Source organism: Jatropha curcas, chromosome 11 (genome assembly GCF_041381405.1).
Source record: "Jatropha curcas cultivar XTBG-Jc1 chromosome 11, XTBG_Jcur_1.0, whole genome shotgun sequence".
NCBI lineage: Eukaryota > Viridiplantae > Streptophyta > Magnoliopsida > Malpighiales > Euphorbiaceae > Jatropha > Jatropha curcas.
The window spans coordinates 1,496,047-1,508,951 of NC_143161.1; the positions used below are offsets into that span (position 1 = coordinate 1,496,047).

At 34.2% G+C, this 12,905-nt stretch overlaps 3 protein-coding genes across 4 annotated transcripts; 1 reads left to right on the forward strand and 2 right to left on the reverse strand.

The window, feature by feature from the left end:
* Window positions 1-317: 317 nt before the first annotated feature.
* LOC105649535 (E3 ubiquitin-protein ligase RMA1H1) lies at window positions 318-4,198 on the reverse strand. The gene is made up of 2 exons (XM_012236206.4): window positions 4,045-4,198; window positions 318-1,257 (listed from the first exon to the last, which is right to left on the reverse strand). Exon 2 carries the CDS (start codon window positions 1,212-1,214, stop codon window positions 489-491), a length of 726 nt encoding a protein of 241 aa, XP_012091596.1. The 5' UTR covers window positions 1,215-1,257; window positions 4,045-4,198; the 3' UTR covers window positions 318-488.
* A 2,661-nt stretch (window positions 4,199-6,859) lies between these two features.
* LOC105649537 (DNA ligase-like protein) lies at window positions 6,860-11,544 on the forward strand. Of its 2 annotated transcripts, XR_002286199.3 has the most exons (10): window positions 6,860-7,105; window positions 7,176-7,265; window positions 7,681-7,740; window positions 7,823-7,862; window positions 7,988-8,081; window positions 8,492-8,551; window positions 8,632-8,723; window positions 8,819-9,013; window positions 11,064-11,139; window positions 11,253-11,544. XR_002286199.3 is itself a non-coding variant. In XM_012236208.4 (8 exons), exons 1-8 carry the CDS (start codon window positions 6,999-7,001, stop codon window positions 8,903-8,905), a joined length of 630 nt encoding a protein of 209 aa, XP_012091598.1. In that variant the 5' UTR covers window positions 6,860-6,998; the 3' UTR covers window positions 8,906-9,136. The 2 variants fall into 2 exon arrangements, 1 of the variants encoding a protein (XP_012091598.1); XM_012236208.4 differs by lacking the exons at window positions 11,064-11,139; window positions 11,253-11,544 and having other exon boundaries at window positions 8,819-9,136.
* Window positions 9,866-12,758, reverse strand: LOL2 (lsd one like 2). The gene is made up of 4 exons (XM_012236207.4): window positions 12,284-12,758; window positions 11,517-11,624; window positions 10,787-10,896; window positions 9,866-10,271 (listed from the first exon to the last, which is right to left on the reverse strand). Exons 1-4 carry the CDS (start codon window positions 12,408-12,410, stop codon window positions 10,200-10,202), a joined length of 417 nt encoding a protein of 138 aa, XP_012091597.1. The 5' UTR covers window positions 12,411-12,758; the 3' UTR covers window positions 9,866-10,199.
* Between the last annotated feature and the right edge of the window lie 147 nt (window positions 12,759-12,905).

Here is a 12,905-nt window from a genome sequence, read left to right on the forward strand (position 1 = left end):
ATACCTTGCTATGAACACCTTGGGTCCAAGAATTCTTCTTTAGAAAAAGGCCTCTTCTCTTACATTATGTGAATCTATTTCAGGTGGAAACACCAATCAATAAACATCAAATAAAGGTCAATTTAAGTTTTGAGAAGCACATCAATACTTAGCGTGCAAGGAAGGGAACATTAAGGATACAGACAGACAAGTCTCATAATGAGAACCAAAAATTGTAGAAATCCATAATAAATTAAAAACAACTTCACAAGCAAATTGAATATTGGCATATACCGTTCGTATACCGGCAATGAAGAATGGTACTGACAGATTCAACATAAACAAACTCAGCTGACTGAGCTAAGCCAAACAATCACATATTAGAGAAAATGGGATATGTTTTAATGTTATACACATATATCTCATCCTAGTAATGTTTCATAAGCTTACATCCGATGCTTTTTACAGAGTATACAAGAGGTCCAGTGGCTAACGACCTATATTTATTTTCAGAATACGATGAGGCATAGAAGAAAACAACAGAAAAGGAAAATTGAGATTCTGTTCAATGACTTATCTGCGGCCAGCTCCTGCCTTCTCAGTCTGGGGCTACTACTTCCCACTAGGTGATACGAATTTGGATATGTGTATAAGCTCTCTGAGTTTCCGAAAACCCTTGCATAAACCATCTCACCAAACATACCAATAAATGGGTGGTGGAAACTCGTCATTGTGCTACTTCCAAGATTAAGTAAAGGCGATGAAGAAGCATCTTCAAAGCTGCGGTATGGATCAGCATTATAGATATGATTTTGATAAGGATTGCGGTATGGAAGCTGCTGACCAGAATTAGGTGTACTAGTTACTAAAGCTTGAGCACCACAAGCTGATGGTCTAGGAGGTATAGCCATGCCTCGATAGGGTGCTTTTCGTTCGAGCTCAGCTTCAGCTGGGGCTTGGCCACGGCCATAAAGGGGTACCATAGTGGTGTGAGATATATCAGCCTTGCAGACCGGGCATTGTGGGTGCTCATCAGAAGCAAGGGATGCACTCTGGACATGGAGCCATTTGTAGATACAGGGCCAGCAGTACAGGTGACCACAAAGGGTGACCACTGGTTCATGTGCAAAGTCAAAGCAGATATTGCAATCAAAGCAACCACTAAAACCTTCAGAGCCAGTTGCTGCACTAGCAACTGATTTCCATTCACGGGCCAAATATTGCTCAAAGTCCATAGGTCTGGCGTGAAGCTATTTTAGCCACGGTACTACTTTGACTCTGAGATAACGGAAAGTGTAACCAGATTAACACCAAAGGTTAATTTATTCATCCGGGTTGTAGTAATTTCAAGTTAATATTGCAAACACAAAAATGTAGGAGGAAAGACAGGTAGACGAATAAGGAATGTGTTACACGTGAATATTAATAAAACAAATAAATAGGCACATGACATATCCTTAGAATTGAATAAAATACAGAGCAATAAAGACGCTTCAAATCAGGATAAGGAAATACACCAACCAGAAGGTACCACATCATGATTCTATTCACCAAAAAGGCCAATAGATAAAGCATTCCAAATAGGAAAATAAAGCAAGAACATCAAGAGTTAGATAACTTTGATTATCTAAACCAGATAAGGACACTATACAAGCAACAAGTAAATCAATAGTGAAATGCATCACATAAAGTCTACCAAACAAGATTTTGCATTTCTTCTGCGCTTAGTGTTTTCCATTTAAATCCTGCCAATTCCATTTCTTTGAAGAAGACATGAGAACTATTATATATATCTTAATTAATTAATTCTGCTGCAAAATGCAACAATTAGAATGCATTGAGTTCTGGTAAAGGTAAGCTTAGTCCCAATTTCAAATTGTGTGTTAAACAGTAAAATCTTTGAAAAATTCTAAAATCCCATCCTCTAAGATAAGCACAGTGTTGTAGATCTTGGTTAGAAAAATAGATAAAAATTGAATTATGTAATAAAGAGAAGAAATTCCATTGAGAGAGTGAGAGAAGAACCTCATATGTTTTGCCTATTATTGTTTTAGTTTCTGAGAGATGTTTTTCAACCTAATTGCTAATAAAAATCTTCATTGGGCGCAGGGATGGTGACACCATATGACTGAATAATCAGCAAATTGACTTTTGAATCCAATAAAATATTGCAACCCATTCAAATGAAGCCTACGTAATTAATTAAGGTCTATCTCATTAGGACAACATTAGGTGGACAGAGTCCAGCACAAGAAAAGAAAAACAGAACCATTTATTTAGTAGACATAATGTGAACTTGTGAAGCTTCCAGGCAATGATCAGCTACTGACCCTTCTAGAAGACGAATACTGTCTTTGAGATGTTCAAATAAACAATGTGAACCATGTAATTTTAGAGTGAAGGCCTTTTTAGGTCAAAATCCTTGACTGAAATATAATTAGCAACAATATAGGGATGTATTTCAAAACTCCACATCAACAGCCATGATACAAGCTTTCAATCTATGAAATACTAAAAACTGGCTTATCTACCTCTTAAGATTTACCCATACAAAATGGCAAAACAGGTTAACTCAACAATGACAAAGACTGAGGTACAGTAACAATTAACATTACATTCCACTAAAGTGACTATAACAAAAGAAATTTAAAAAAAAAAAAAAAACCACTAAGAAGATTACAAAAAGAAAAAGAAGCAAAAAAATGCTCTCCGATAACCCATGTCTTCCTAAAAGGCATTTCGCTATATCTACAATTTTAGCCCTTCCATATATTTAGAATTTTAGCCCTTTCATATATTTAAAAGAATTAAAAAGCAGATCTATATAGCTTGATAACAATCAAGCCTATAAATTACGAGCTATTTGAATCCTGATAAAGGTCAGGAGGTAGTTCCCCTCAAAGAGAGATCTTTACATCAATTAACAACTTTATGGCACATTTAAGGGTAAAAGTGTTGAATACCCCTCCTCACTTTTCTATCTTAGCACTTAGACTCTCACAATCGCCAAACCCCCATACGATCAATATTTTTCTATCTATTGCTATTCCAACCACAAGGACCAATTGGTTTCCACTATTAATTCTCAAGGCCATCTTCAGCTAACAAGCATTAGCTATTTCAACACAGAGAAAAAGACAAACTATTGTGCTTAGGCATGAAAGTCAGATCATAGATGACCTAAAATCTTTATTTCAGCTAAAAGAACAGAAGGGACCAAAGGGGGGAAAGAGAAGCCTTCTGCTTTGAGCAAGTTAGATACAGGCAGTAGCCAATTAGAGCATCGCTTTAGTTATTAATCATCTAGGACCAGACTTACACTAAGCACGCTGCCTCTACAATTGTAAGCTTGTGTTCAAATGAATGGAAAAGAAGAAGTCCAAAATAAGGCCACACTATGATATTCAGAAGCAGGAAAAAAGGTTTAACCAGAGATTCATATTCAACAAAGTAGGTAAATTTGCATTAGCACTAATTAGGTAAAAAAAAAAAGCACAAAAAAGCCGTCGTAATCAAATTATTCTCCCAGCTGAAATTGCAAAATTTACCAATTGCAAATGAAATTGTCAGAAGAAAGAACTTGAATTTGATTAGACAGACCCTAGCAATTAGACCTATTTAGTATTTATTCTCTGAAAATTGCAACCTCCAATCTAAGATGAAAGTTTTAGCTTTCCGCTCTTGTAGAAAATTGAAACAACAGAAAATACAGAAGAAAAAAAAAATAAAAACAACATGTAACCTATAATCTAGCTTCCATTGTGCCTAAATTTATCCAATGAGGAGGCGACTTTCTACGATTTTTAACTTTTCCGGATGCTTTCCCAGACCAAATAAACAAAGCAAAACATCATATTATTGGGCAATATTTCCATCATTTTCCTTGACTTTCCCTCATTCTTTCCCGGAAACCAAACAAAAGGTGGAAAAAGCATTTCAATATAAACGGAGAGAAATTAACAAATACACAAGATCCATACTTTCTTCATTTATTACACATAGCAACATAAGCATGACTCCCAAATGAATAAACAAATAGAATCAATCTATCCAGTTAAAACATACCCGAAAAGGTTATTGACAAATGAGATGAATCGTCTCTATTTCAGCTTATTCAAGCGGATATCATCCAGGGCTCCTACGAGCAGCTTTAATGGAGATCGCAGGTAAAGAAATAGAGAGGGAGAGAGAGGAGTAGTGAACGGTGGAACGTGTCTTTCGTTGTGAGGTTCTTATAGAATGAATCCATATAAGTATTTGGAGCGGCACAGTACAATTGTGGACCGGCCTTAGTTACTTTCACTGACGTGGTGAACGTATCCAATGCGTTATCCGCGCGTGTTTTCACTCTCTCGTAATATCACCATTATAACTGGATTTTTTTTATCGGTTCGGTCCGTTTTTTAAAAATTTTCTCTCAAAATATTTAATGGCAAACGACGCTGTTCTTATATAACTATTTTTTATTTGTTCTACCTTGTTTCTCATTTTAGAAAATTTAATAAAATATATTTTTTTCATTTTTATAACTGTTTTTCCTGTGTCTTGTTAAGTATTACTTATTTAGAGAAACAATAAAATGGCAATTTAGTGAACTGGTGCAACTATTTTTGATTGAGGTTATTAACGATTTTTCTTAATGATTATGTAATTATCTTAAACAATACTCATAGCATGATGGATATACCTTCATTAAATTTGATGTTTTTGACTTTTTTTTTTACAACAATTAAGAAAACAAAAGAATCACATCAATTATAAAAAAAATATCAATTGATTGAACTATCCTTTTAATATTTTATAAGTAAGAGAGATAAAAATTTAATAGAAACATTTTGATAAAGAAAAAGGCTCATTTTGGTCCTTCAACTTGGTCTCCAAAATCAATTAATCTGTATTTTAATTTTAAAGTCAATTTCTCCATTAGTTAGCTTATTACAGCCAAATAGCTCAGATATTCAGCTGGTCAGCACTCGTGTAATATAATCAAAATACAAAGAGAGTGAGAGAATAAATTCAAAACTGAATCTCCAAACCAACAATTCAGTTACTAAATATTATTGTTGGGAGGAAAAAATAAGCCAAGCTACATCCTTTTGTAATATGAAGTTCGCACATGCAGAGCAACGAATGAGCGATGTCTTTCAATTGAGGAAAAAATAAATTTTTCTTTGATATTCAAAAGCAAAACCAAAATTGACAGTGACTCTCATTCTTCTGGATATGGAAGGTAATTTGTTTATTTGTTAACTAAAAGTAACTCAGGAAAAATATTTTTTTGTTTCTTTGTTAATTGAAAGAACTCAACAAAATTGTTATTTATTTGTTTGTGGTGTGATCGACATTATTTCGTTAAATTATTTTATGTCTCATGTATTGTAGCCCATATGTTGTACTTTAATATCAATCTTCCTAGTGATAACTGAATGGTTGTTCCTTGTACCAAGTTGAAGGACCAAAATGAACTTTTTTTTTTCCTTTTGATAATGATAAAGTTTGAATAAAGTAATTAATACTATAATAAAAATGGGAATGATAGTACATCTGTTGATTAATATCCACATTAAACATAGATAAAAAATATTTAAAAATAAAAATATATTTTATAATTGAGATAAATGAAAAATGAGAGTGAATCTATTTTAACAAGATTTAATCTTGTAATAGTGCTTTACTTTTGAAAAAGTAGGCATAAAATTAAAAATTTACTAATACAAAATTTTTAAAAAATTTATAAATTTTAATAGTAATTTAAAATTTATGGTAAATAGGGCAATAGAGTTTTTATTCAATAGATATATAATAAGAAATATCTTAATAATTAAAAATAATCTCTCTAAAGCATAATAATTATAAAATAATCGCTATCTAATCACATGAAATGTTTTTATTCAACCACTTTGAAAAGTCGAAACAGGACAAAATGATGAGCCAAATGCGTATACATACTAACCCCACTTATATCATGATATCATGCTTAACACTTCATATAAATTTCATTTTCAATTCAGTTAAAGATAAATTTTAAGCTCTTCATTTTAATTAAATAATTCCACAATTATAATGAAATTATTCCGCATTTTCATTTGATAATAAGTATCAGTATTTATTTAAAAATTAATTATCTTTTATAAACCAAACGATATATTTTTTATATATAATCCGATTTGATGGAAGATTTAAAGGTGATATTATTGTATCGGACGGCATAGGAAAAGTGTAAATATGGGTCCCACAAGTTGAACAATGTGGGTTTTACTTCCTACTTTTGTCTTTTTGTCCGTTGGATCAAGAGGATGGTCCTCTTTCTTAAAAACAAATAGTATATCCGTCACGTGATCATGAGTCCTACAGTAACTCTTTGTAAACTGTGAAGCATGTAAACAAATGCAATGATAGATATTTACAATGGGGTCAGATCTGAAATGCTAAGAATGCAAGAATAATATAATACTGAATGATGCGTTTGCCCTTTCAGCAAAGTTTATGCTCTGAGACCGTTGGGTTTCTTATTTTTAAAATTTTTAATATAATTCAGAAACTTACTTAAATAATTATTCTAAATTACCAACTAAAATAAGAGGATGAATAGAAGGAAAATTGGGCAATGACTAATTGATTTTAGAAAGGGCATCAATCAAAATGGAAAATGAAAATTTGAATAAAGGGAAAAATTATCAATTAATATAGTTCTTAATTATCTTTAAATAATTTAAAAGTTGAAAAACCTACAATAACCCTCTTGATTTAGATCAATTTGAGCGAACAAGCATTATTGAAAAATCATACAGGCAGCTGACTTGGAATGTGGCTACGTGGAAGTTGACTATAGGATAATAGAAGGAATAGTATTCAACAAACTGCAGACAATTTTTAATTTGAATTGCGGAAACGAGAGCCAAGTTTTTAAGCGGGGGCGCCACATGAAGACGCTCTAAACTCAGATTTTGTTTCAGCTTTCTAAAACCCAAAATCACGAATTTCACTCTCTCATTTCCAGAGAAATCTACGAACTAACAATGTCGGCTGCGAAAACAAGCTCCAAGAAACGAGCCGCTGAATCGGTACTCACCAAATCGGACTCCAAATTCCGTGTCGAGGACGACTTCGATGTCGATCTTTCCAGGTTCGTCTCAGATCAGATTCTCTCATTCATTTTTCCTTTCTCTGATTTTTTATCTGTCTTGAAAGTGCAGCGATATTAAGGGGATAATGTCAGCGCTGCAACAAATAAAAGAGAAAGCACAAAAGGACGATCAAAAGAAGAACGAGGAAACAATTTCAAGGTGAGTTGACTCGGTTTTGCTTTAATTGAAACCGGTCGATAGACTTCTATTTTGAGAGATGTGGTGACTCTGACTAGAGATGGATGGCTGTCTGTTTAAAGTCCTTCAAGTGAAGTTATGTGCCGTGTGTATTTTGTTCGACAATTTCTCTTTGTGATTGAAGAATTTGAATCTCGTTTCGTTTTTGCGAGATATGTTGCTATTTTAGTATTCTACAACAAAATCTTCGAAGTATTAGATAATTGAATTTGAGTTTTACCATTTTATATCAAACTACAAGCGTTTTTGCTTATTAACAGAACGAAGGGGCTCAAAATTAAAAGCATTGAGTATTGTTTCTTTTTGCTTCGTCGTTAAAGAAAATAAATGTACAATTGTGCTTGTATGGGCCTGTAATTTTTGTTTATGGTGACAGTGTGGCGTCTGACATCAGGTCCATGATTGATGAGTTGAAATCGAAAATTGAAAAGGACAGGTAAAGTAAAACTATTAGATTCATATGTAAAATCAAATTTATGCGTGTGAATTCATCCATATAAAGGGTTTTTCTCTTTCAGGCAAAGTTTTGCAAAGGCACTTTCAAAGAGCTCGAAAGAGGTTTGGAGATATTAATTAGGGGGTTAATGACTTGAAGGGATAAAATTTAGATTTCCCATGGACGTTGACGTTTGATGCAATGACTGAAATATAGTTTTTTTTTTCATGTGATTATGCATCTGCAGTGTGAGAACTGCCTGAAAAATGAGAGTACCAAGTTTAAAGAGATATATGAAAAATTTTGCAAGGAGAAAGAAGCTCATTTGCAGGCCTTAAAAGGTAGTTCCTGTTACAAGGTTCCAGTTTTGCGGTTAATGTCCTGAATGTTCTCAGCTGTTGCTAATGTTCCGGGCCATATAATTTCTGCTACATTTTGTTTACATTAATATGCAACTTCAAGATATAGATCATCACTTTGTAAGGGTATTATGGAGATCTGGTCACAGATAATCTTGAACAAAATGTAAATAATAATCTTAACTCTTTAAATTACTGTTACATTTAATTTGGATTCATTATTTTTCTTGATTACCTTAATTTTATTAAGTACAATCTATGTTGTATGATCTTCTTCCGTTTCATCGTTGATACTTCCTGTTTGTGAATGATAAAAAAAACAAAAAACAATTTCAGTCCCAAATGATTGCTTTTGGTTGAGTTCAGAGCCAACTGTTAATTTTCTTTGGCAGATACCATTTCCAAATATGAAGAAGACAAGGACAGGCTGTTCGTGCGATATGAACAATTAAGTGAGCACTGTTTAACATTACTTGTTCTTTCTTAGAGCGAAACATTATTGCACACTAATTCTGTTATTGGTCAATGTCAGGGAAGAAAGAGAAAAATATGATATCTGAACAAGAGAAAACTTGTGCTGATAAGATTGCTAGATTGGAGGAGTCCTTAAAAAGGAAAAAACAGGTAAAACTGGAGCAGGCATCGATTTACTGATTGTTGGATATGCTGTCCCTCATGTGAACGGCCATTAATTGCATTTTCTCGCTTGAAAAACACAGGATGACAAAACTTTCAGCATTTTGAGGAAAACGCTTGGCTCATTCCTAGGAAATGCCTCAGATGAGGACTTCCCACCAGATGATTAAGAGATCGCATTAGAAGACAGCATGGCGAGTGCAAGCCTTCAGCTGTAGACATAGCTACTTCCTATCCCAAAACAATTTAGCTTATGAAATCCTGTCTGCGAAAGACTTGTAAGCATTTAATCATTTCTCTTGTTTCTTATCTTTGTTCCAGCAGAATTATCACGTTTGGATAAAATCTTTAGGGTATATGCTTATAACATATATGAAAATCTTAATACCAATTGATGGAAACCTACCTGATCGCTCTAGGATCATCATCGCTTTTACTCGTACACTTTTGGTTTGGCAAGTTTAATTTGCAAACGCAGCAGTTGATGGTTTCACGTGCTGTCGAAGCACTGAATCTATAATTAGAGTTGATTGGAACCCTAGCTACTCGTCTAACATCATTGGTCAGATGTGACCTTTACTGAATCTATAAATTAAGCAACCCGCCAACATTTCGAAGTTTTGTAATTGAGTGAGGTAGTTAGGGTTCTGTCTAGTCTTTCCTTAATCAACAGTGTTTCTATGACGTACAGTACTAAGGCATTTACTTGTTTAGACAATTAGTTAGCTAATTTATAATTATAGTCAAACGAGTTAGTTGCTGAATAACTTTTACTTTACTCCTTTCTTTAGTTTAGCTTTAGCCAGCTGCACATATGTATACTTACCACTCCAACTAATAAGATACAAGAGTTTCATTCTCTCATTTGTACTTCCTTTGTATTAGTTTCTACTCATTCCTTCTCTACAGCCTCTTTCTAGTTTTGTTTGAAAATTCATGTAGGGACGCAGTTAATTCATTAGATATGGAGTTTTTTTTAACCTTATAGTTTACACACTTCATAGAATAAGAGAATAAATTATAAATCAACTTGAATTGACAAGAACCTAATGTATATTGATTGGGAAAAAGATTGGGTGTTGGCGGGTGAAACTTAAAGATGAGGAAGTTAAGGTTGGGACCGTGATTGCTTGCAAGTAAAGTACAGTATGGTAGATTATGTCGAGGGTACAGAAAAATGATCCGGACAAAAAATGTACAGTATAGTAGGTTATTTGCAAGCAAATGGCCTAAATGAATTGGGTGCACAAAATAAAGCAACTCAAAGCCTTCATAGCTTCTACATCTCTAAGATGAATTTGATAAAATTATCGGAGTCCACTAGTTCATGTGCACTTTCAAATAATTTATCTCACATAAATCATTCTCTGGCTGGAAAGCCATCATCTGAAGAAGTAAATACCATCCAGTTGCGGTGCCATATTCTGCCTGCAGTCTTAAGAATGAGAACCCCGCGAAGGCCGCTCACTGAACAGCATTTGAAATTGGGGGAGGGTGCCCCTGAATTACAGACCATGGTGGCCTCCTGTTGTGAACCTACACGAAATATAACTCTGTTTTAACTTTTGCATATGAAATTTACACCAAGGCCACATAATTCTCTAGAAATATTTTAGTTGATATTGTATTTCAGCTTTTTTTTTTTTTTTTTTTTTTTTTTTTCTTTCTATGTTAGTTACAAAAGATCGATTTTGTGCGGAACTTTCTTTTAAAACCTTCAATTATCTATCTCAAAGTTTGCAATTATGTATGTATTCTGGTGCCTAGTAAAGTTTGATGTGTCTATGAACTTAACAAAATGTATCTCATAGAATAAAAGGTACACTTTGTATCACCAATACAAAACCTAAGAACGGTGAAGTTGAAGATAGATTGAGTTCTGATGATTCCAACACTACAGTTCAAAAACATGCATGATGATGGTGCTCGAATGTGGTTAATATAGAATACCTTCTACTTAATAATAGAAATTGCAAGCCAACAATAATTTAATCCAATGAAAATTAAAAGACAAAGATAAGATTATACATAATGTAAAATTGTTCACATACCCCAATTTCTGTTACGAAATGGCAGGAGGAACATTGAACTGATGAAGCTCCATAAGGATACATAAGCAATACTGTGCATTTACCACAATTAACTTGCCCAACCTCATGTGCTGAAAATGAGGGATCAAGATAAATTATGATCATTATATTATCTCAGCTTTTGTACATACCAGACGGAATATCGATGCATACACATGCCCAAGGAAAAAAAAAAAAATCTAGATGGAAACCCTAATTTACATTCATGATAGTGACAATGTCTGTGTTTTGTAATCAGGTCAAGCAAAATTTTAGCAGCGAAGGCCTTAGTCTACTGAACATACTCATGGGTGGTATAGTACTGTGCCTAAAAGGTAAACAATTCCAATAAGCAGATGTTGGCTAATTAGCCCTTTCAATTATTAGTTTGGGCCGACTTGAAATATGTTCATTTCTGATAATAGTGCAAATTGTTTGAGCCTTTCAGGTCGGCAAATTTCATACCATTCACGGAGAAGGAATATCAAAATCAGATTTTCTTGCTTGTAGAGTTGACCTGACATATAGTTATCTCAGAAGATAAAATGGGGGGAGAGAGAGGGATAATGTCTAATCCAAGCATCTACATTTGCAACTAAAATAAACCATAACTTCAGTTAGGACTTAAGGCTTCCTGTCAAATAAGAAATTTGATTGATCACAAGAAACCAAACAGCTAATTAGTTAGAAGACAGAAGAAAAAGGAAAGTACCTTCTAATACAAAGTTGACCATCTGACAACATGAGCATCGAACGTGTCTGGCTCCTCTTGGATATGAAAGGAGGCTTCGGCAAGAACCACAAACCATTTGAGCCATTTCTACATCAGAAAAAGAAAGAGACAAAAGTAAGCATTCCTCTGACATCGCAGGCAGTTCGTGGTGTCAATTACATAACCTCACTATATAAAATTCTATATCAGGTTGGGAAATTAGTTTCCAAGCTCCTGACTCGTCGTATTCGTAGGGAAATAATTCACAGCTAATGCCTATAACCTTGCGTGAAAATATTATGATTTAAACGCATCCAAAAAATAAATGTTGTCTTTCTTTTACAGACACACAATAAAAAAAAAAAAAAAAAAAAGTAGATTGTACACTCTAAGAGAAATCCCATATCATGCCAATACCTTGAAAGCTGAAACCTTTTTACAACTTAGGAGACTTTTCCTTTAGAAACTCTGAATCACCATTCAAATAAAAGCAAATTCTCAGTGGTTTCTGCAACAAGTGCAGTATATCAATCACACTTAGGTATCTGCCAAGCTATTAGTGAATACAAGTTCGAACTTATTAAAAATTTCTCCTTTCTCTTGAATTGCAATTCACAAATTCCATGAAGTACATTGACATGGCCTCAAATGGCGAATTTGCAAATAAACTAAGAAGCAACAACTCCTCAAACATTATTATTAGAAACCTTAACGATATGCAATGCATAACGCTAGTCTAACTTAAAATGAACATGTAGGCGATTAACCTGAGGACGGAGGTCGATGCGGCGGTGCCGATGGCTCTGCAGGGGGAATAGATTGCCACCCAGGTGGTGGTCCTTCTTCCTCTTCGTGTTTTTCTTCTACCATGGCTTCTGCTTCCGTGCTCTTCATCGTCTCTCTCGCAACCGCACGGCAGCCGAACGCAATCACACGTACGAAAGTCAAGTGGAGGAAAATTAATAAAGGAAAATTGTCAGGCAAATCAAATTACGTTTTTGTCTTTCAATTCTTCATCGGTGCACGATGTTTTTGGACTTATATTCACAACGATCATTCGTCGAACGACAGCGTGTAATGGGCCTTTTGTTGCCTCTCGATGATAAGCCTTTCACGTATTCTAAAACTCAACGAATGGTCGTTCCAACAATTTATTGTGTTAATAGTGCGCGACGTGCTTCTCCAGCATTGAAGCGATGTTATGTTCGCCTTACTTTCTAAACTCTTCAATGGGTTTTCGGGGGTTGAGCATTGCTTCCAACCCAAGAAGCTATGAAAACCAGCTGATAGACACATAAAATTCACAAAAAGAAAGAAGAAAAAGAGAACGGAAAAAGAAAGAGGTTTTCAAAAATCTATGGAAAGCTTTTTCATAATTCAAGCAGCTCT

Bases quoted from the DNA above. Each gene is read 5' to 3' on its own strand.
- LOC105649535 (XM_012236206.4), bottom strand. From the start codon at position 1,214: ATGGACTTTGAGCAATATTTGGCCCGTGAATGGAAATCAGTTGCTAGT.
- LOC105649537 (XM_012236208.4), top strand. From the start codon at position 6,999: ATGTCGGCTGCGAAAACAAGCTCCAAGAAACGAGCCGCTGAATCGGTA. The intron at 7,741-7,822 runs GTAAAGTAAAAC...TTTCTCTTTCAG, and splicing joins TCGAAAATTGAAAAGGACAG to GCAAAGTTTTGCAAAGGCAC. The intron at 7,863-7,987 runs GTTTGGAGATAT...ATGCATCTGCAG, and splicing joins TTTCAAAGAGCTCGAAAGAG to TGTGAGAACTGCCTGAAAAA.
- LOL2 (XM_012236207.4), bottom strand. From the start codon at position 12,410: ATGAAGAGCACGGAAGCAGAAGCCATGGTAGAAGAAAAACACGAAGAG. The intron at 11,625-12,283 runs GTTAATCGCCTA...TTTCTGATGTAG, and splicing joins GCATCGACCTCCGTCCTCAG to AAATGGCTCAAATGGTTTGT. The intron at 10,897-11,516 runs GTACTTTCCTTT...CCTCATTTTCAG, and splicing joins GGTCAACTTTGTATTAGAAG to CACATGAGGTTGGGCAAGTT.